At 33.2% G+C, this 23510-nt stretch overlaps 2 protein-coding genes across 2 annotated transcripts; both read left to right on the forward strand.

The window, feature by feature from the left end:
• The first annotated feature begins 5876 nt into the window (after positions 1 to 5876).
• Positions 5877 to 10523, forward strand: LOC126709254 (glycogen synthase kinase-3 homolog MsK-3-like). Its single transcript, XM_050409403.1, has 13 exons — positions 5877 to 6041; positions 6632 to 6790; positions 6917 to 7009; positions 7112 to 7171; positions 7374 to 7646; positions 7920 to 7994; positions 8752 to 8808; positions 8896 to 9036; positions 9121 to 9171; positions 9431 to 9526; positions 9616 to 9699; positions 9908 to 10010; positions 10100 to 10523. The coding sequence occupies exons 2-13, from the start codon at positions 6698 to 6700 to the stop codon at positions 10183 to 10185; spliced, it is 1212 nt and encodes a 403-aa protein (XP_050265360.1). The 5' UTR covers positions 5877 to 6041; positions 6632 to 6697; the 3' UTR covers positions 10186 to 10523.
• Positions 10524 to 16176: 5653 nt separating this feature from the next.
• On the forward strand, positions 16177 to 18484 carry LOC126709892 (polygalacturonase At1g48100). Its single transcript, XM_050410258.1, has 6 exons — positions 16177 to 16834; positions 16940 to 17107; positions 17182 to 17226; positions 17316 to 17523; positions 17622 to 17703; positions 17817 to 18484. Exons 1-6 carry the CDS (start codon positions 16445 to 16447, stop codon positions 18316 to 18318), a joined length of 1395 nt encoding a protein of 464 aa, XP_050266215.1. The 5' UTR covers positions 16177 to 16444; the 3' UTR covers positions 18319 to 18484.
• Positions 18485 to 23510: the final 5026 nt, after the last annotated feature.

Below are 23510 nucleotides of genomic sequence, written 5' to 3' on the forward strand. Positions count from 1 at the left end.
TAAACAGGCTTATTGTTTATTGGAAGGATCGAATTACGTAAAAAGGATCCAGTAGTCTTGTTTCAAATAGTCTGCTTACTCATCAGTTGAGATCAGTTGCCCCCATTCGTTCTATAATAAATGTTTTTTTTTTATTTAATTTTTTCTTATCAGGCCTAAACAACAATTACTTGCCGAGTCAGAGAGATGTCTTATTCAACAATAAAAGACTTTACCCATTAGCGGAGCCACATTAATTTTGAAATTTTTTTAATACTATATATATATTTGAATATTATAGTTTGGCCTCTCAAATATAAATTACTAGTTCCGCTGCAGCTCTACAAACTGAGGTAACTAGAACCCATATTGAGATTAATAGATTTTTGTAGCCATTGATATATTGAAAAGACAATTTATAGACACAAAAAATTTTATACCTACCTTATGTGGCAAATTATTAGTAATAAGTAACAAAACGCTATCGGTATTAGATCTAGATAAAAATTAGTAAAAACTTGCCAATTCAACTACTGAAAAAAAAAATATTGTTAAATTTTGTCCAAGTAGACATTACTCTATTGAAAAACTTTTCTTATTTAGAGGACCGGGAACCCGGAACCATCCTTAATCACCTTTGTGAGCATTATTGGAGAGAGAACCGTGTTGGTAGTGTGTCTAGTGATCTCATTAACTTTGTTGTGTTGGTAGCAAACACAATACAGCTAATGGTCTACGTCAAAGTTTTGGATGGTCCAAACTCCAAAGCCTATGCTTGATCGGTTTGGTTAAACCTAATTGGTAGTAGCAAATAAAGATCATAAATGCTTTCAATTGAAGAAGGAGTAGGTTTAGTTACCCTTTGGAATTTAGCTAATTAATCAGAATTCCTTTGGAACAGCCCCTCATTAGCACAAAAATCATTAGAGCAGAACTGCCTTAAATGGATAGATTGAGTTTATTGAGCTAGAAAGAAGTGCCAATGTAGTAAATTCACAATGTTGTCAATGAAGAAAAAGATTGAACACACAGCAGAAATCCACCAAAAGTCCTTATAATTCATATACGTTCATAAATATTGAAACAATCAGGAGCAGACGATATGGTCAGATTATGTGGGTGTTGACTTGGTAAGCATTCCCATACTTTTGTTGCCCTTCAATCCAATCATGGGGTCCATGGAAATTCAATTTCATTGAATGGAATCATGTGCTAAATTGATGTTTTATACTTCCCATGCATATCCACCAACAAAACAAAAAGAAAAAGAAAAAGAAAATTGCAGCTCCCTTTATGAAATCATTTCTGGATACAACTACAAGTGTGCTTCCTTGTGTTTAATTTGCCTTTTTTTTTTCGGTGGGGGCTAGGGGTTGATAACTACTTCAATTTGTTTTCTTGTATAGATGGACAAGTTAGCTGTCTTTATCCAATAGTACGTGGTGTGCAATAATAGATGCTGCATTATTTAGTCTTTTTTGAAATAATAGGATGATCGGATATGTGGACAGGACTCATTTCATCTCCAATGCCCATTGTTGAAATCACTAATTCTTGTTCTTGTTGTAATGGGGTTTGATAAGGAATTTACTTGAATTTCATTTGAAAAGGAATTTGATAATGATTCCATCCTAGCACTTGAAACCAGGTGCATGTTTTTACCATGAATTAGAATTTTAAGATTTAGTGTGATACTGGTAGAGGACGAAACAAGAAGATATGGAAGTAGCGGTCAATACCTTGACGCTATAGATAATGTAAGAAGTTGGCGAAGTAAAAGAAAAAATTGTGACAAACAATTAGTTGTAATGTTCAAAACGGTAATGTTAAGTAATAATTCAATGATATTAACATCCTTTGAGGTGTCTGATTTGAATTCCCCTTCTTCCTCTCTACTATCTACCTATTTAAAAGTATGATACCATACAACGACCTTATATCTTAATACAATATTCCTAGAGATACAACAAAAATTTTTTTTTTTTCAAAATGTTATAAGATGGCAAATTGTAATTAGTGATATATCATTTTTAAGTGGGACAACTAATGATATCAATTTTATTGTACACCAATCACAATCTATCACTTTAGCAGTTGTAAAAAAGTTAGTAAAATTTTTCATGCAGATAAATTCTATTCATCTTAAATCTTAATATGGTTGAAATAGTTGTCAAAATCTTTTTCAAAATTGCTAATGTGGCAAATTAAGGTTGGAGTATTATTACTGGATTCACTTTTATTTGCACATATCACAATGAAAATGATTGTTTTTAGGAATGTTGTTCACATCCGTGTTGAAATAGTTTTGGGTTTGATCTTTTAACTTACCCTTTTTTTTTTTTTTGAGAAAGAAAAATGGGAGTTTTTATGGCTATATTACACCCCGGGCAGGGCGCTAGATAGCCTCGGACGGGGTAGCTCGATCTCAGGGGCCCGCCTATACCACCGTGTGGAGAGTTACCCCACTAAGGATGCCCACCAACGGACTCCTGTGGGCAACAGGATTCAAACCTAGGTGTGGTGCACGAAACGAACGAATCTTACCCACTCAACCAAACCCCCGTTGGTATCTTTTAACTTACCCTTGATTCATCATAAATAATAATAGTAATAATAACAAAAGTATAACGAACAAAATTACATGTCCTCTACACCACATATTGTATGGTTGTACATCATAGGGACATTTATGAAAAATTCTCAGACTTTTTTTTTTTAAGATATAGTTTAAATCTATGATATATGTTTTTGGAGATTATTCTTTCTCATCAGACCGAGACATTAATTAATTTTAGTATAAGTAAGAATCGAATCCAAAATTTCTTATTCAATGAAAGATCATAGACCGCAACTTAAAGGACATGATACATTTCTTGAATCTTGACCATTTTTATTCAATCCCTCGAATAATATGGACACCTTTTTTTTTTTGTTTTTCCTCTGAATATATATATAGGACGCATATTCATTAGAAGAAGCCCAGTCTACATAGAGCCTCAAGGCGCGTTTTGAAATTACTTTAAGGTTTGAAGTCCAATTGAATTATCAATTTTATCACCATCAATCAATTAATCAAAGCCAAAGTCTGTTTGACAATATAATGATAGTATCATATATGAAATTACAAAGCAAATTAAGAGGAGAGTTGGTCAAACCAAAACAATATTTATTGAAATTAGGAAATTTCCTGTAATTGTAAATTACGCGTGGATGTATGCATGGCCTGCCCTATGGCCCTCCAATAAGGAAAAGGTCAAGTGGTTTAGGTTTAAGGTCTCCCAATAAAAGAAAAAAAAGTCATTTATTACTTATCAAGAAAATAAAAGAAAAAAAGTCCTAAAAATTTGTGAATTATAAGTTATCTTGACTATCCTCAAGAAAGACTCTTAAAATTGTTAACCAATAAAAATCAAGCCCAATCGAAAGCTTAGATTGTTTAAATAATTTCACATTATTGACAAGTAATGTGGCGTCGTAGTTTGAGGCTTCAACTTCTTTATGTCAATAATAACTCACATTAAATTCTCAAACATTACCCATACAATTCCCACATGACCAATGACCATACACTAAACAATCTTTCTCTCTCAACAATAAAATTAAAATTGAAAATTAGATGTCACGTTACCTTCACCATTGATCACCTTGCCTAAGGTAAAGTAAAACTCATTTTTTAAAAAGATAATAATTTTTAATATCTTTTTGTATTTTTTTTCTCTATATAAATCAATCTTGATTTGGCTAATATTAATTCTTCAAATTATGTGTTGAATTCGTAATTGTCTAAGTAAATTGAAGCTATTGGGTGATTTTATTTATAAGTGAAAATGCAATATTGTATCTAATAAAGTAGATTCTATTGTTTTACGCTATAATTTCATATTACTGACGGTGTTTAATTTATTTGTAATTGTTTTTTTAAAATTTGAATGTCTACTAAAAATTACTAATTAAATATAAGAAATGCCCTATTTTATGTTATCATTTTAGGCCTTAAACTATATTAAGTTAACCTTAAAGCCTATAGTTATGGATATTGGATCGTATGGTTTCAAAAATGCGTCTACTGAAATGGAGATTTGTATTGATATCATATTACAGTCGTTTATAGGATTAAGAAACTAAGATAGAAATAAAAAGCAGAAGCAAAAAAAGAATCTTAAAGAACTTCATCTTTACTTAATTAAATTGTTATGTTTGTAATGAGTCTATAAGGGATATTATAAGGACTTGATGTAAACCTTTTGGTTTACGCCCTCCAACAAGAACATGCCACATCATCATATTACTAAAATAAAAATACATCTTATCACATATGATAACATCTCAATAAACACCATATTTGTAAGGTTTTAAGTAAAAGAGTGATGTGGTGTTATTAGGTATGGTTTTAAGTAAAAGATTGATATGATAATCTCTTATTAGAAAGTGTAAAATCCATCTAATAATAGACTAACCCTAAGATATATTAGAAATTATAATGTGCAGCAGATATAAGATAATAATAAGGATAAAGTTTAGTTAAAAAATTGGTTGTAACCTAAAGTTACAACCTTACTCAATATCATTAACATTACTATATATTTCGAAAATCTAACCGTTAGATTTCATGTTTTTTACGCTTTTAATACATATTTCAAATTTTGTGCAAATAAAATATTATTTACTTTATGATCTATAAATTTATATTTTATGCATAATTTTAAATTATAAAAACTTATAATTTATACAATTTATTGATGACATAGCTATTGATCTTTAATTTTTTAGAAATTTTGCAAGCATGAAGGATATAAGAAGAAAATGTAATCCAATAGTGGATTTGTCAAAATTTATCTCCAATAAAAAGATATTGAATTACAACCAATTTTGTAGTTTTAGACTGCAACTAATTTTATAGTTAAATTTTGTTCTAATAATAATACAAATTATATAAATACAATGAATCATTTTTACCCCACAACTCGAACTCTTTTCTCCTAAACTTCCAAGTACTTTGTAGCTTGTGCATAAGGAGTATCAATTAAGCTACCATGCTTTTTGCTAAATACATCGAATCTAGATTGACATCTTTATAAAATAACATACTAAGAAATGAGTAATGCTAGGAATATTACAAGTTTTACTATATAAGTCTTATATAAATTAAGTGTTACCAACCCCAAAAAGTAAATTAAATATTCATTATTACATCAATTTGTAATGTTTTTATAATAAAATTGGTAAATTTTTTCTTAGGAAAGAAATATCTTAAAATCATAAATCTCAATGTGTAAGATATGTATATATCAACCTTTTTATAATCAAAGGAAAGGGGAAAAGAAAAAGTTATGTTCCGTTTGTTTCGACATTAATATTTTTTGAAAAATGAATCATTTAAAAAAATAGTTTTTTGGAAGACTGTTTCATTTTTTAATATTTGATAGTAATCTTAAAATGAGTTGAAAACACGTCAAACTAAATAAAGTTTATTTAGTCAAGTGATAATTTTTGACTTTTAAAAAAAAAAAAAAAAAACTACAAAATACAAGAAAAAAAAAATTTCACATAAGATTTTTCATTCAAACAAACTGCGCCTAAGAGTAATTCTAGGATCATATTCTTTACCATCATTTTCTACAATTATCCCATGTGTTCATACTAAAATCATGACTAAATTGTCACATAAATTGTGGAAGCCGATTTTCCCGGAAAGGAATTGAATGGGTACTACTAGTGCTACATAATAATATAGCTTGCTTCAGAAAAAGTAGTAGTACATAGAAAACCAGATCAAAGAAATAAAGGAGTGGGGCAAGGGGTTGACTGGTCAAAAAGTGAGCTCCGGGAAAATCAAAAAAAATCAGTAGAGTAATAATAACGGTCAAAAAGTAGGAAACTTTAGAGACAAAAGAAAAATTTTAGTTATTACCCACAAAAATTTTTGGGCTCTAAATATTTGACTGTCAAACTAGTACTCCTCCTTAGTCTTTACATCAACAACACCCACAACCTCTCTCTCTCTCTCTCTCTCTCTCTCTCTCTGAAACAAGTCTGGTCATTGATCTTCCTTAGCTACGCAGGTAAATCCCTCTACTCATGTTTTGAGTTTAACGTTTGCTGTGTTTTTAGCTTTTTTTTGGTTTTGATCACATGTACCCTTTGGTATTTGATCTCTGTTTTGGGGTCTTCATAAGTTTCTCTTTGTTGTTATTGTTATTATTTGCTTTGGAAACTGAATTGAATTTGAAAATCTGGAAATTACAGTGTGAAAAGTTTTTATTTTTTGGTAACATTTTATATGCTTATGTTCAGTGTGAAATAGAATATGATGTTGTTGCCAATTTGGAATTTTGTTTTCAAAAATTGTTTTTTTGGATGAAATATAGAGTTTTTAACAATTTATGTATCTGGGTTTTGCTTCTTATAGATTCACAAATAATGGGATGTTGTATTGGAATATGTGTTGGCTGGTTCAATTGTGTTATGGATTTCATGTTATGGTATATGCTTAATTTGGATACATAATTATTATTTTTGGAGTGATGGTTAAGAACATAAGATTTGGTTATTTTGAGAATAAATTGGGTTGTGTGCTACTTGTATTTATCATTTATTTGCTTTCTCATAAGGTTATAAACATCAGTTCTTATTTGTATTTTCTTTTCTGCAGATTCTTTTGTTGCGTTGAGAAGGTGAAATTAAAAGGCGGTCTGCTCGATACTTTGTTTTTGTGATAATGGCTTCTGGATTAATAGATTCAAGTAGAAATGCAGTTGGTGTTGATCGAGTGCGTGATGGAATGAATGGCATGAAAATTAGGGATGACAAGGTAAAATGACCTGTCTTCTTCTCTTTTGTCATCTGCCTTTTGTTCTCTCCCCTTGATTAATGTCTAGTGATCTTCCAGTATTAGTTATGTGAGTGCTGTATTTAAAATTTATATATTTTTCTACAGGAAATAGAAACAACTTTTGTTGATGGAAATGGGACAGAAGCAGGCCATATAATTGTCACAACTATCAGTGGCAAAAATGGCGAACCAAAACAGGTATACTTCTGAAATGTTATTCTACATTTTGGACAGCTAGATTTTTTTGGTACTTGTATTTCATGGTAATTAAATATTCTGTTACTCACTTAATGATTGTAGACGATAAGCTACATGGCTGAGCGTGTGGTAGGGAATGGATCTTTTGGAGTAGTATTCCAGGTAATTTTTTCCCCTTCATTAGACTGTGATTGGATGCTTGTAGAGGGTACATTTTTTATAGCCACAAAGTAGTAGGTTGATTTCTAAGAAACTGTTCATGGGTGTGGTCGTGTTGAGTTCAGAGAATCAGATTTGTGAGTCCATGCAAGTTTTCAACAGTGCACTGAACTTGTTTTGCTGATTTGATTTCGTTAATATGCAGGCTAAGTGTTTGGAAACTGGTGAAACTGTTGCTATAAAAAAGGTTCTTCAAGACAAGCGGTACAAGAACCGGGAGTTACAAATGATGCATCTTCTGGACCACCCCAATGTTGTGTGCTTGAAGCACTGCTTCTTTTCAACAACTGAAAAGAATGAGCTCTATCTTAACCTTGTGCTTGAGTATGTACCTGAGACAGTCTATCGGGTGATCAGACACTACAAGAAGATGCATCAAAGGATGCCTTTGATATACGTGAAAATTTACTTTTACCAGGTATGTGTCTTACCAGTATCTTGATTTTACTGTTTGAGATGTGTTTAACAGTAGTTTATCTCAACACTGCCCTTTCATATACACATATCTTGATCACCCATGATTTGTTAGGGTTCACAGTAGTTTATCTCAACGTGTAATACATTTTTTGGTGTGCTTGTGTTGCAGATTAAATTTTCTAATTTATTGTAATTTTCTATCTTATTATACAAATCAGAGGTCCTCTATAACTACTGGATCTTAACATGAGTTTTCTCTATATTTTTCCTGCAGATATGTAGAGCACTCGCATACATTCATAATACTGTTGGAGTGTGTCACAGGGATGTAAAGCCTCAAAATTTACTGGTGTGTAAACTCCTATTCCTTTTCATTTATTATGTTTTGGAGAATTATTTGTATATACGCCAATTATTTATGTAGATTTGGATATACTTATTTGAAAACTATTTGTGCAGTCTATATAGGATTGTAATGGTAGAAGTTTTAGGAATCTAATTGTTCTTATGTTGTCTAATCTAGGAGATTAAAAGATATTACAAATAAAGTGTGTTCCTTTAGCTGCTAATGATTGAACAGAATAATTTAGTAAATTATTTAAAATAATAAAATCATATTTTAATAATAGCACAAAATTTTAACGAAGAAAGTGGAGTAATTCTTATGACTTCTTGATGTAACTAAATATCCACAGGAAACTTTTGAAGGACATTGAGGAATGTGGGTGATTCATGACGTTGAGGAATGCAAAATTAGTTTTTTTTTTTTAAGTCAACTAGCATCTGCTGATAGCATTAAACTTATTCAGGTGTTTGTTGAATCTAGTGTAGTAACTATATATGTGGTCCTATAGGACATAGAATATCTTTGCTTGAACTGGAAATGGTAATTTCACAGAGGTCATAGCTATTTTCTACGGTGTGTTTATTTTTCTTTTTCCTTTTATGAAGCACTAAATGCTCTGTTCCTTAAATTAGATGGTTCAAGTTGTTAACCTTGGGATATTTTGGGTGAACATTTTGTCATGCTTTTTCATTTTATTTATAATTATATACATATGATTCTCATCTCTTAAATTTTTGTTTTTTGATGTTATTTATTATAGGTCAATCCACATACCCACCAAGTTAAACTCTGTGACTTTGGAAGTGCTAAAGTCTTGGTATGTTTCTCTCTACCATCCGTCTAAAACACATTTTTATGTTCCTTTCCTGATAATTTTGTGCTAACTTGGATTTATGTTTGACAGGTATCAGGGGAAACAAATATATCTTACATCTGTTCTAGGTACTACCGAGCACCTGAACTTATTTTTGGTGCAACTCAGTACACCTCAGCCATTGACATGTGGTCTGCTGGCTGTGTTCTTGCTGAACTATTGCTTGGAGAGGTAGGTAGCATCTTTTCTGTGGTTGGTTTCCAGTACTTTTCTAATCATCTATTTATCAGCTAATAAAGTATTTCTTGATGCCAGCCTCTCTTTTCTGGTGAAAGTGCAGTAGACCAGCTTGTTGAAATCATTAAGGTGATTATATACCATGAAATTTCTCTTTAGTAAAAGTGTGCTGGTATGTTGTATTAGATATATGACTTGGTATCTGATACTGGAATGGGTTGATATTGAGCATTCTGATGATTTTGATACTCAAGATTTTACATGTGATTCAGACTCTAGAAAAAGTCTAAATTCTTTCATATTGGATTGCTTTCCATGTTTCATTTCTCTACTCATGTTGTGGTTCATTCCAGTTTCTTCTTTTAATAATTTATTTGTTCTCATGCAGGTTTTAGGTACCCCAACTAGGGAGGAAATTAAGTGTATGAATCCTAACTACACAGAATTTAAGTTTCCCCACATTAAAGCTTATCCATTGCACAAGGTAATAGGATGTTACTTCACATATGATTTCTCTATTTTATATAAGAACACACCATATAGCAAATTTCATCAATATTCATTGATCCTCAGATATTCCACAAGCGTGTGCCCCCTGAAGCTGTGGATCTTGTCTCAAGACTACTTCAGTACTCTCCAAATCTTCGTACTACAGCTGTAAGTTTAAAACTTCTAACAAACTGTAGATCTTTGCTTTCCTTAATAGAGCAGGTTGGGCGAGCAGTCATCATGCATTTTGCAATCTGGTTGAGCCTAGCGTAATTTGTCTTATTGAGTGTAGTTGGGATTTTGGTTTCATTTTGCCTGCCATTTCAGTACCATCTTTACTTAAACTTCATGGTTGATGTTGTTTATTTGCAACCAGCTGGAGGCTATGGTTCATCCCTTCTTCGATGAGCTTCGTGACCCTAACACCTGCCTACCGAATGGACGTCCACTTCCCCCACTGTTCAACTTTAAGGCCCATGGTAAAAATCATTTTAACATATCTTTATACTGTTTCATTTGCCCAAAGCAATGCCAACTTTGTGTTGATGTTGTTGTACCTCTTGAACAGAACTAAAGGAAGTGTCACCAGAGATGGTGGTCAAGCTGATCCCAAAGCATGCAAGAAAGGAGTGCACCTACTTTGGATTGTCATGAGGTTCTTTCCGTTGATATATACTCCCTGCTGGAAAAATGTTGCCTTCTGTATAAATGTAGCTAGTGGCTAGTTTTAGAGTGATTAAATGGTTCTCTTATATTTATTTTTATCCCAGTTCATTTGTTCCCTGTTATTTTATTTTTTCACATTTGTCCTTCCACCTTGTTTCTAGAATGGAAGTTAAAGTTCTGGTTAATATGTATTTAACACCCTCATAGGTGTGCTGATCCATCAGTCTTTATAGGCTACAGATTTTGACATGTTGGAGTTCCCATAGAATGTTCCTGTGAAACTGGAATATATTCCTCACATCAAAATGTAATTATTTATTTATTTATTTTTGTTGAGTGCCAAAATGTAATTACTCCCCTGAATTTTTTGCTACATGGAAAAATGGTGAGCTAGAATCAATCAATCATCAATGTATATATAAAAGAGTAAAGACCTTATATGGGAAAGAATGAGGTTGTGCCAAGTGGCACATTGTATAACATCCTTCTCATTTAGGCTTCCACCTCGTCTAAATTTAGTATTTATGTTAAACTATTAAGTAATGACAAATGCATTTATTTCAATGTTTCAATAAAATTCAAATAATTTAAATACATTTATAACTTTACATACTTTGAATTGATATGGATGGATTTAAAAAGTCATGGGAAATGTAAGAATAGAATTTAAAGAATTTGTATATATTTATAATTTTACATGCTTTGAATTGATAGGGATGAATCTAAAAAGTCATGGGAAATGTAGGAATCAAAAAAACTTTTCAATTTTCGGCATAAAACTAACTTCAATGTAGAATTGCAAGAGTTGAATTTAATAAATTAGGCAAATATTATTTGTCTTTACATTTGTCCAATATAAATCAAGTCATGGGAAATGTAAGAATAAAATTCAAAGAATTTATATACATTTATAACTTAACATGCTTTGAATTGATACGGATGAATCAAAAAAGTCATGGAAAATGTAGGAATCAAAAAAACTTTTCAATTTTCTCCATAAGTCTAACTTCAATGTAGAATTTCAAGAGTTGAATTCAATGAATTGGGCAAATATTATTTGTCTCCACATTTGTCCAATATAAATCAAGTTATGTGAAATGTAGGAATAAAATTCAAAGAATTTGTATACATTTATAACTTAACATGCTTTGAATTTATACGGATGAATTTAAAAAGTCATGGGAAATATAGGAATAAAAAAAACTTTTCAATTTTCTGCATAAGATTAACTACAATGTAAAATTATAAGAGTTGAATTTAATGAATTCGGCAAATATTATTTGTCTCCACATTTGTCCAACATAAATCCCCATTTCCTTGGGATGTTAATAATCGTGTCGTGATTCTTCAACCCTAACTTGACCTGGTTAATAAGGCGAGTTGACTTGACCCAACTCACTTGACACACTTAAGAAACAGGTCGTGTTGGATTGACATGAATGTAACACAATCCATTTTAACTTGCATAATATTAAATATAACATCCATCTAGAAATAATTTTTTTTTTTTTAACATCCCAAAAGTAGTGCATACACTTCAAGTCTTCAATCAACATTAAAAATAATAAAGTTCAACAAAAATATAGTATCCATATAGAAATAAGTTCTTTACACTCCAAAAGAAGTATATACGCTTCAACATAAATTCAAAATAATATAGTTCAACAAAAATAAAATAATATAGTTCAAAAAAAATATAATATCCTCAGAAGTCGCCAAATGCTAAGTATCAATATTGAAAGAGTTGGAGCAAATAGTAAATTAACCCTGACTATGACTACAATTATCATCCATAGATTCTTTGTTGATGTCTAAATTCATAACATCTCCCACAAACTCATCCAATTTCATTTGTGCAAGTTCTATGCCAATTTTTTTATTTTATAGAACTAGGGTATTAGATATTCATAAGAAGGTTTAGAGATTTAGGGTTTGTAGGGTTTAGAGATCTAGGGTTTGTAAAGTTTCAATTTTCAATTATATCCCTTGTAAGTTTTTGTAATTATTTACTTTTCTTTTTAAATTTAAAATATAGGTTGGATATAAAAGATATTTGACAAATCTAAAATAAAATAAATATTTATTTGTTATACGAGTTAAACGGGTTGTGTTAAATGAGTTATTTCAGGTTGACACAAATAAATTGGCATGACAAATGTGTCTATTGCGGGTTATACAGGTTGACTCACTTATGACACATTTCTTATCGTGCCGCTTTCGGGTTGACCCGTTTATGACTCTAACCCGCTAAAACCCAACCCTAACCTACAAAAACCCGTGTTGGGTTTATGTTGTGTTTGCGGGTTAGGTCGAATATTGACACCCCTACCATTTCCATTGGACTTAGAAAATTAAATTTCCATAATTTTCTCACAATATCTTTGTTTTTCTTTTTGAGAGATACATTAATTTTCAAAATATTACGTTCGTCTTAGATATTTTGTTTAAATTTTATGTATACAATTTTACTTATGTAGCATTGTAATTTATTTAGGCTTATTTTTTCATATTATGTGTCAATTTATATTTTTTGTTTTCTGTATGATGCGTATACTTGGTAAGGATCTATTTTTGGCTACTTTTAGTTCAATTAAAATTTGGAGGTTAAATTTTGATATTATTGCATCACTATGGCATTATTATTATTATTTTTTTATGTTGTATCATAAAAAAATAGAAGTTTTTATAGCTAATTGATATATAAAACATAAAAAATACAAGAAAGACACCTAGGAACCAATAGGTTTGTAGGTGACAATTTCACTATGATATGGTGACATTTCTTGGTTGTATGAATTAGAGGAATTTTCCCCCCAATGTATTTAATTTGAATTTAGTTTTAGTAGAAAACCTCATAAACTAAGTGTGACTAATAATAATAGTATTCATAAAATCAATGGGTCATAAATAATTTCTTACAAAACTTATCAAATTGCACCGCGCATCGCGTAGGATATCAGCTAGTTAATCCAAATATTGACAAATATCACTATCATAATACAATGACCTAAAGTTGCTAGTAGAAACAGACCATATGTTAGAATTAGGAAGGTATCTGTTTCTCTGGTACATGTATTGGAAGTTCACTAATTGGTTCCACATTTTCATATGAGAGAACAATGTTATCTTGATGAGTCTTTTAGCTTAGACTGAGTTTGCGCCTCTTTTTAATTGGGGGAAGGGGGAAACCTTGAACGCCTTTGTTGGAGACATCAAGAGATGTCAATTGAGTTATAAGACTCTTTGCCATTCTGATTGAGTTAATAATTTTGCACTATGGTTAAGCCTTTGGATTAGTCTTTACTTGCATAACAAAAGAAGTGAGAATCAACACTTGTATGGAGTTGACAAGTTTTTATTGATTCTTTTATGAACCTATTACTGACATCATATTGTCATCGACTATTAACAATTTGCCATCTTCGTAGTTGCAAAAAAAATATATATCTGTAGAGTTTAATGTGCAGTAAAAGATGAGGACGTGGGTGGGTGGTGTGGCCTTCTTTCTTTTCCAAGGGGAAGAGGCTACCATGAGGAATCAGGAACATTGTTCAGATCTTAAAGTTAAGAAAGTTGGTGCGGCGGTGACAAAGGAGTGTCTAGGCCCCTAAAAAAGACAAGTGGCGAGCAATTAAGGACCAAGGAGGCCTGTTTTTTATTCTAACCAAGCTCTTTTCAGCCTTGATGGGAGGCAAAAATTGTCTTTGACGTAGACGACCTTGTCTATACTTACATGGAGGAAAATGGCCTTATAATTTTTTTAATGGAAAATGCCTCCTCTTTTTGTTTTAGTCCACCCACCAATCTAGCACATAGATTTGTCTGTATTGGCTATATAGGGCATTGGCATATAAAAACTTGGTAATTGAGATACTTTTACGGCTTAGGACAAATAATTAGTAGTATCATATTCAGATTATTTTTGGAACCCTAACATTTCTCCATTTTTTAAGAGATGGAACTAGTAACTTTTTTAAGGGAATATCACAAGGTGGTTATTGTAATTTCATCTTTTTAGCATGTACTATATTTAAAGGCCGAAGTCCAAAACCCTCACACCAACCCTTTTGATAACTTTAATTACTAATTAGTATTATTGGGTGTTAAACAGACCATTAAAATCCACACTAAGGATTGTAATCATCTTTTTTTTTTAAGCTCAATGTGGATGAAAAATCTATTTTAACAATTGGAGCTTATACAGTTATACCTATATAAGGCTTCATTTAATATTCTCATTTTCTTTAATTAGCCCCCCCCCCCAAAAAAAAAGAGTAAAAAAGGAAAAGTAAAGAAATGAAATTGGTTTAAAATCTTGTGACTGAAATAGAGTGGGCATATTGGAGGAGATAGTTGCAGAAAAGATTGAGGCATTTTAAAATTGAATATAAGATCTGCTGCTTTCTTGCATAGTTCTATTGAAGCATATTTCAATCATAACACTCTAAGCTCTATTTGGAACCTACCAAACCCAATTTAGGTGAAGAGAACATCTTGGTGCAACCGAAAGTTGGAGAAGAGGAACCGCCTGAGTGGTACAGAAAATAAAATAATTAATATAATGGGGGTATTGAGGCATAGGAGAATAGGACGGACAGTAGGCTCTTTGATAAAGAAATAATACACTGGAAACGATTGGCTATTAGTGAAAGAAGCAACTGAGAAACCCGACCAGTTAGAGTGGCATTGATATGGGAATGCATGAACTTTGTAATGAAGAGTTCTTAGTAGACTGGCCGTGTAACAGGAAAATAACTAAAAACCTTTCGGCTTAGTTGTTAAGATAAATGCTTATTTTAATCATCTACTTAGTGCGTCATACTTACATGTTTCATTCATGGTCCACCAGTCCACCGTGATGAATCAGGACACCAAAACTAAGTTCCAACAGCAATACATGCCATTCTGGTGACTTACCAACAAAGCGACAGTGTATATCGACTAATCCGATAAGTCCAGCATTAAGCTCATCTCAATTGTATTCATCTATGAATACTATGTCTCAGCTCCATTCTCAAAATATATATGCCACAGCTTTATGGGACATTTAAAAGAAAAATCCCCCACAAACCTTTTTATTTTTTATGTATCCTTATGGTGTTTATTTAAGTTTTAAACCATTTTTTTTCACAATTTAAGCTTCTAAACTGTTGTCAACATGGTACAATAACTTATATGGCGAAATATTATCCAGTTATTCTTATACTTCATTCCTAATATTATATGCAAAATTAGAAACTTCATTATCAGTTTAGTCCAACTGTATAACCGCTGACATCATTTTCCATGAACAGAGTTGTTAGTTTTGAATGCCTTCATAGCCTTAAGCCTAGTGGCATGTCCGGCTCTCCCCATGAGCAAGAGCTTGGGTTTGAATTTTGTGTGCTTCTTACTTAGCAAAAGGCTTAGCTGAGCTGAATTGATTTGGAATGCTGTACATAAATCAGGAGAGCTCAATAGCTCTTTGTATGTAAATCATGTTGAACTATTTGCATATGACTTGCACATGGCTATTGGATTAATATGTACAAGCTTTCCATGATTTAGCTCCTTGGATTATACTACTTAATTTGAAGTATACAAAGCTCCTTTGGGATTTTAGCATTCAGTGTCAACCAACTTCAGTCCTATTTCTTAAAATTAGATCAGGTGTAAGCCTGAGCCTACTATGACATATCACACAGTTGGAATAACTAGATTTTTTGGACTGGAGAAAGTGACAGTTATGGGAAGAACATGCGGGTGCTTATCAATTGGCAATTGCCCACTCATCCGATTTCTTGTTATTCTATTCAGTTCACCTTTTTCCAGGATAGTCATATACAACTCCACATCCTCAAAAAAAAAAAACAAAAAAAGGTCAATGTCAAAATGGAATTGGTCGGTTCCCGCCCCCTAAACCATTAAAAAAAAGATATATGGTGACGATGAAACTTAGACCTTCCACTAACAGTTATTATATATAGGAATTCAGCCTTTCTGTTTCTGCATGTATTTCAATGCCAACCTCATTAGTTTTGTGCAAGTTGTTCTTGTGCTAAGTGGTTGTCACATAAACAAAGGAACCTACTAGTTTCTCTCTTCTTCCTATAAATTGGTTGGATTCACTCTTAGTAAGTCTTCATCTTGTCGTTGATTGTGACAAAGCCATTTGAGCACTGCTTTTAGAATCCCAGCAATTACGAAACAAGTTTAAGTTAAGACAAGACTCCCCCTCATTCCATACTTGAACTAAATTAGGTTCAAAATGAAGTATTCTCTTGTGACATTACTTGTATTCTGCATTTCTTTGGTTTGCTTCTTTCTTTCCACCCAAGCTAGATGGCATAACCATACAAAATACAAGCATATTCGTCACCCTCACAAACTATCCAATATTTCACAACCTCCATCTCCTGCACCTGCGCCTTCTGACCCATCCAATGATGGGAATTCCCATGATTCTACTGGTTTATTTAATGTACGAAACTTTGGTGCTGTCGGGGATGGTGTAGCAGATGACACAGAGGCATTTAAGATGGCGTGGGACACAGCATGTCAGAGTGATTCGGCAGTAATTCTTGTTCCCAATGGTTTCTCCTTCATGATTCAGTCAACAATTTTCACAGGCCCTTGTCAGGGTGGCCTAGTCTTTCAGGTAATACACTCAACCTAGGCCTTTTACATGTCTCTTTCATCCTTTTACCGTTACAAACAAAAGCTAATGGTTTTAGTACTTGGTACATTCTTGGTCAATGAGAAGATTGATGGAACTCTTATGCCCCCGGATGGACCTGATTCCTGGCCAAAGAATAGCAGTAGGAGACAGTGGCTGGTCTTTTACAAAATCAATGAAATGTCACTTCAAGGAAGTGGCCTAATAGATGGGAGAGGAGAAAAATGGTGGAATCTTCCTTGCAAACCCCACAAGGTATTGCTGATTTTTAATATGCTAATAATTATGTGCTTAGAACAATATTTGATTCCCTATATCCAATGACACAGGGGATTAATGGAACAACAGTGGCTGGACCATGTGATAGCCCCATTGTAAGTTGAAAATACACTCAGTATCTTTTATCAACTTTATACTAACATAAAACCACCGTATGAACACTATTCGAAATTTTATAATGCAGGCCATGAGGTTCTTCATGAGCTCCAACTTGAGTGTGAAAGGGCTCAAAATAAAGAATGGCCCCAAGTTCCACTTCAGATTTGATAATTGCAGAAATGTCCATGTCGAATCAATTTACATAACAGCACCTGCCTCAAGTCCCAACACTGATGGGATTCACATAGAGAATACAAATGATGTCAGAATATATAATTCAGTCATTTCTAATGGTTAGCCAAAAACCAAAAAATGTTAATTCACATATTCTCTCCATTGACTATCCTCCAAAGGGTCACTAAGCCATACTTGTTTGCTGATTTTATTACAGGAGACGATTGTGTGTCGATTGGATCAGGTTGTTATGATGTAGACATAAGGAACATCACATGTGGACCTGGTCACGGAATCAGGTACCCTATCAATTTCTGTAGAATTTCTATCCTACAAATTTTTGTCCAGTTTTTGTTTATGCTCACAAACTCATCCTATTTGAATTAATTTTTTCCATTTTCTTTACACTTAGCATTGGGAGTCTAGGCAATTACAACTCGCATGCCTGTGTTTCCAATGTTACTGTTAGAGACTCAGTAATTAAAGTTTCAGACAATGGAGTTAGAATCAAGACATGGCAAGGTGGATCAGGAGCTGTATCCGGAGTAACATTCAGTAATATTCACATGGATAATGTCCGGAATCCGATTATAGTTGATCAATTCTACTGCCTCACCAAGGCGTGCACCAACCAAACCTCAGCAGTTTTTGTGTCAGACATATTATACAAAAACATAAAGGGAACCTATGATGTTCGAAACCGGCCAATGCGTTTTGCCTGCAGTGATTCTGTCCCATGCACCAACTTAACACTCTCAGATGTTGAGCTTCTTCCTGCTCAAGGAGATATAGTATTAGACCCACTCTGTTGGAATGCTTATGGAGATCTGCAAACACTAACAATTCCACCAGTCTCCTGCTTGTTGGAGGGCAATCCCCAACCCATCTTAACCAAGGACATAGAAAGTTGCTGACTAACTAGATTCATCTATAAGGCTTATCCATGTATGTTTGAAAAAGGAATCATGGATTTATCGTGATGGTAAAATCTTATCATGCGATTATTGAGGAGAGTGGTGTTTTATGTAACTCCCTATTTAAAAATATAGAATTTACTTCATCATCAAGTTTCAACAAGGATATGATATTTGCTTATTCATACACATAGATTTGGACTTCTGAAATTAAGAGGAAAAAATCAATACATGTGGTTGACCTCTTTCTACTAGAAAGAAAATTGACATTAGTAGTGTATTAATAATGTTTAACATGTAGTTGCACGCTAAAAGGGCAATAAACTGTGTTATTTGCTGCAGCCCTGGTAATCAATAATATCTGCAATCTTCTCGAGGTGCAACATACATAGTTTGCAAGTATGCACGAATATAGCTACTAGACAACAAATTAAAACGCGCCACTACATGCAGAGTGAGGCATCAATCTAATTACTTTGTAAACGCAAACACTTTGCAACCTAGATGTGAGAGAATTTCTGCTAATATATATATATATTACTTGTGGTGTGATGTTTATCTCTCTCTCTCTCTCTCTCTCTCTCTCTCTCATGCATCATATACGCAAACACTTTAAGTCGTTGATCCTGTTAGGGTCATTTTAGTATTGGTTAATTCCATGTAAAAAGTTTTGATGTAATCACAATAATTTCCATGTATTCATTTTATTTTGAATTATGACAGAGAGGTTCACCTGGCACTTGCCAGACACCTCGGCCAAGTGAGATCATCAATGTGGACATCAAGAGAGCTTTCCTAACACCTTGACCGAGCGAGTTTTGCAGAAAGGCATTTACCTAAGCTTTGTATTGGGCTTTTTGTTTTCACTTAAACCCCAAACCCTACACATACTTGATTTTGTAACCCTAATTCAGAGAATAGAAAGATGGCCACTTAGCAAAGAGAGATTAGATCTGAAAAATCCTAACATCTCCCTACCTTACTCCATCGAATATCATTGAAATTAGATTTCATCCATCACCTCGATTATACCTTCAGTGTTCTGGATTGCTAGAAATCACAAAGAACTATTGAAATCTTCAAGAGGCCTTGAAGTATTTAAATGATTAGACTTGCGATTGACGTCGTGACTTGCATTTGGAGATTGTGAAGAGAAACAAGTAGTGCAATTTGTTGCTAGTTGGAACTTGAATACATATACATTGCATAATTGAAGATTTTGTAAGTCATTATGTACGGCAACTATCTTTATCATGGACTCCATTTATTGGGCTAAGCCTTAGAGATATTTTCTCCTTAATGGGTTTTTCTCTATAATCACATCTAGTTTTTGCGAGTGTGATAAGTTTTATTTATTGTTATTTTCCATTGTGTTTATAAATGATGCTTTCAATTCGAATTGGATTAATCAGTCACTTGGTTTACGTACTAAAATTGGTTAAAATCTGTAGCATCCCGTGCTAGAGTCTAAATTGAACTTTCAGATCCTTCTTAGAAGAGTAAACCTATCCATCCATTCCTATGAGAAAAAAAGTGTGTTGACATCAACTTCCACAAATTTAGTTTATATAGGAAGCTTGGCTTTTCTGCTCAAGTGTCACAACAAGAAAGTTCCAGAAATTGGTTAGTATTGGAATAATGTTAATGAGAATACTTCAGAGGTTAGATACATGGCCTTAAGATTAAATTAAGGATCTAAGTCTACTTATGTATTTAGAGTTTAGATGTAAGCCAATGAGTAGCTACTAAATTATGCATCTGCAAAAATATAAAATGAATGTTGCGTAGAAGCGACATAGTGATAGATGTACAGCAATAAGCTCATTGATAAATTAAAATATCCTTCAGAAAATATATACAAGATTCCAAACTTTAGTGTGTCATTCTAATTTGTGTTTATTTAAGGGAGAGATTGAGACAAATACAGTATATAAAAATAGATGCCGTGTAAATGGTGTACGAAATCCAAAACAGAAAGAGAACCATAATTAGAGAATAATTTTGAGAGAGTCATTGAAATTGAAGAAGATTTGTAGGTAGACTACAGGGCCACAGCACTAACTTCAATGTAAAATATGGGGGTTGCGGAAGTGGAAGGAAAGAGGGAGGGACAACTATTGTTTTCTCTCTCTTGCACGCGCAGTGGCTACAATAATCATGAATCAAGATTTTCATGGAGCATGAAGATTAGTGTGTAGACTTTTACGTGCTCTGAAAAGCTACCTGTCGGTGCACGGGCTTAATCCAATTGCCACCCACCAATCTCTCTCTTTCTCTCTCTCTATTAGAATATGCAGTGATAGAGTTTAGAACTCTCCCGAGTGGAATATCAACTTTTTCGGCTTGTATATCTCACTATGACTCAATGAGCAATATTAGAGATATAAAAAATTTCATAATTTTGAAAAAAGGGTTGTGATTGCTACCGCTTCTATCCTATATACCAGTCTCGACATCTCATATCTCAATGGTTGCATGCAACCAAATTTTCACTATTCATGGTTATCAACTAGTGTTTATTTGAAATCAAATGACATAAATTTTATTATTCTGGAAACTATCAATTACGTACGTATGACATCCTGGGTTATATAAACATTAGCTTACATATAAGCAAGCTTTTGATCGAACTTTTCAGTCCGTGCCAACCTTTTTTTTTATAGTTTCACAGAAGGCCATCCAATCCATTTGAAAGAGATGATTTTTTTTTTTTTTTTCTTTTCCCCTTCAAACATGATGTTGGGTATACACGTGTGAGTGAAGTCTAACATTAAATAATGATGAGAAAAATGAGTACTTAATATAACATAATTGAGCACATACCCACTGGACTTAGGCTTTTTGGGTTAAAAGTGCGTTTCTATATATTATATTAATTACTTAAAAAAGCTCCTCAAGATATTTATCTCCCTAACAAGTAGTATCAGAGCCCATGGTGATGTGAGGCAAATGTGGTAAAGTTATCAAGGTTCCTTTCACAGATGAGACGAGAACGGAGTATGTGTACTTGAAGCCATTTTCGCAAATGGAGCAGGCGAAGCCCTTTCATAGTTGGAGCGGGGACAGTATATTGCACCAAGCAAGTCTAAAAAGCCCACACAAAACAATCTTGGCAAAGGCCTAACAAATGAGTATTATTGCTAATGGTACTAGACAATGGTGAAGTGCGAGTTTCCCATGAATTATAAAAGATGTGCAGGGTTGACATGTGGAGACCCATGAATGATGTACTAGTGAAGAAAAAGATCCAACAAACAAGGGGAAGCGAGTAAGACTTGTTTATGATCCACAAATAGGTCTTGAAGTTTACAGAGAGACAGAAACTCACACGTGAGGAAAAGATTATTAGGTATATACGTGTGAGTGAAGTCTAATATTGAATAATGATGAGAAGAATGAATACTTAATATAACATAATTAAGCACGTACTCATTAGGTTTTTTTTGAATTAGACAGTTTCTATATATTATATTAATTACTCAATAATCATCCCAAAGTATTTATTTCCCCAACACACGATAGATACTCCTTTCAAGTAAGCTGCAACTCAGATTCAGTGATTTTTTTTTTTTTTTCTTCTGTGGATTGTCAACCCGAAGGTAGATATACAAGAAATCATTAATCTGAATACAAGCTACTGTCATCTCATCTGACATGGTGAGGACCAACACCAACTCAATACTCAAAGATCATATACATGGTGCAGAAGCATCCAATATGGTCCAACAAGGGGTAAGCATATTGCCAAAAGGATTTGAGAAACTGACTAGTTTGGAGAGCACTTATGGAGAATATGGAAAAGATAAAAGGTAGAGCAAGAGTAGTGTTTTTTTGCCCCGTATCCTTCAGATTCAAAAGCAAAGGTCTGAGCTCTTTCTGCCATAGAAATGGTGGTGGAATGCCGCATGAATATGGGCATGCTGCGTAAAGTTTACCCAAAAAGAGAAAAGGAATCTAGCCCACTGGCATTAATTAAAAGAACCTTACATAACCACCAGTTTAATGTTGATTACCTATAAATGACATGTAAAGTAAGCAAAATGTTTCCTCAGGCTTGAAGAAATTGACTGCTCAGGAGAAAAAAGCACAAACCAAAAAAGAGACTAAGAGAGAGACAAAAAGAAAAATAAAAGAGTACAACTTCTCTGCAAGACACAGGGACAGTACACAGAGCTTTTGTTTATTAAAAGAAAAATATAGGGGTCCTCTTACCCAAGCATAACCGTAGCAACTAGCAACTCTACTATCAGCTGACAAACAAATGCAAGAGGCCGCAGTCTGTGCTATTAGGTGTGTTGAACCTATCATATATTGAGATGACTGGTTGAGACCCAAAGGTTTATTATGCATGGAATAAATTACCAATTGAATCAATGATGTGAACCAAATTTTAGTGATTTAATCAAGGAAACAACAAGTCGCAGATCTGTCAAGTAGCAATAATTGCCAATAAACAGGTAACACAAAAAATTACCAATTGAATCAATGATGTGAACCAAATTTTAGTGATTTAATCAAGGAAACAACAAGTCGCAAATCTGTCAAGTAGCAATAATTGCCAATAAACAGGTAACACAATGAGAACATCTTCAAAGCAAAACTATTACATAGGCTCTTATTTTGGCCTTTTATGTTTAATTCATTTCCATATTGACTCTTAATGGTTAATTGTAACATGCATTATAGTATTATAAAGATAGTTCTTTAATGGCATTTTGTTGTGGATATAAGTTGTCAAACCAAATCATGTTAATTCTCTTGGTATACTTTCGGCTCTTAAAATTTGGAATTATTTTCATTTTGGTTTTTTATGTTTCAAGGTTTTTTATGTTTCAAAGTTTTTATTTTGATTGTTATAATTCTGTTTTCATATTAACCTTGCTATCTGTAAGGACTCAATTTGTAACGACCCCAAAAATGGTATTGGGTTCGTACGTTAAGGGCCCAAACAATATAATTTATAGAGCGTGGGCTTGAAAAGCTAGGCCTTGGTCACCGGACGGTGGTTAGTCATGGTACTCATACAGAGGTGAACCATGTTTGCTCAAGAAGTCTTTCTCCTCGGTATGGCTTGGGAGGCTCTGGTTCTTGGCCTTTTTTCCTAACCCCCTTTCTGGATTGCTTACTTCTCTTTTTATATTTGCCTTTACCCTTCCTCCAACGTCCACGTGTAAGTTCAGCTTTCCAGGGCT

Source organism: Quercus robur, chromosome 12, assembly GCF_932294415.1.
Source record: "Quercus robur chromosome 12, dhQueRobu3.1, whole genome shotgun sequence".
In the NCBI taxonomy this organism is placed as follows: Eukaryota; Viridiplantae; Streptophyta; class Magnoliopsida; order Fagales; family Fagaceae; genus Quercus; species Quercus robur.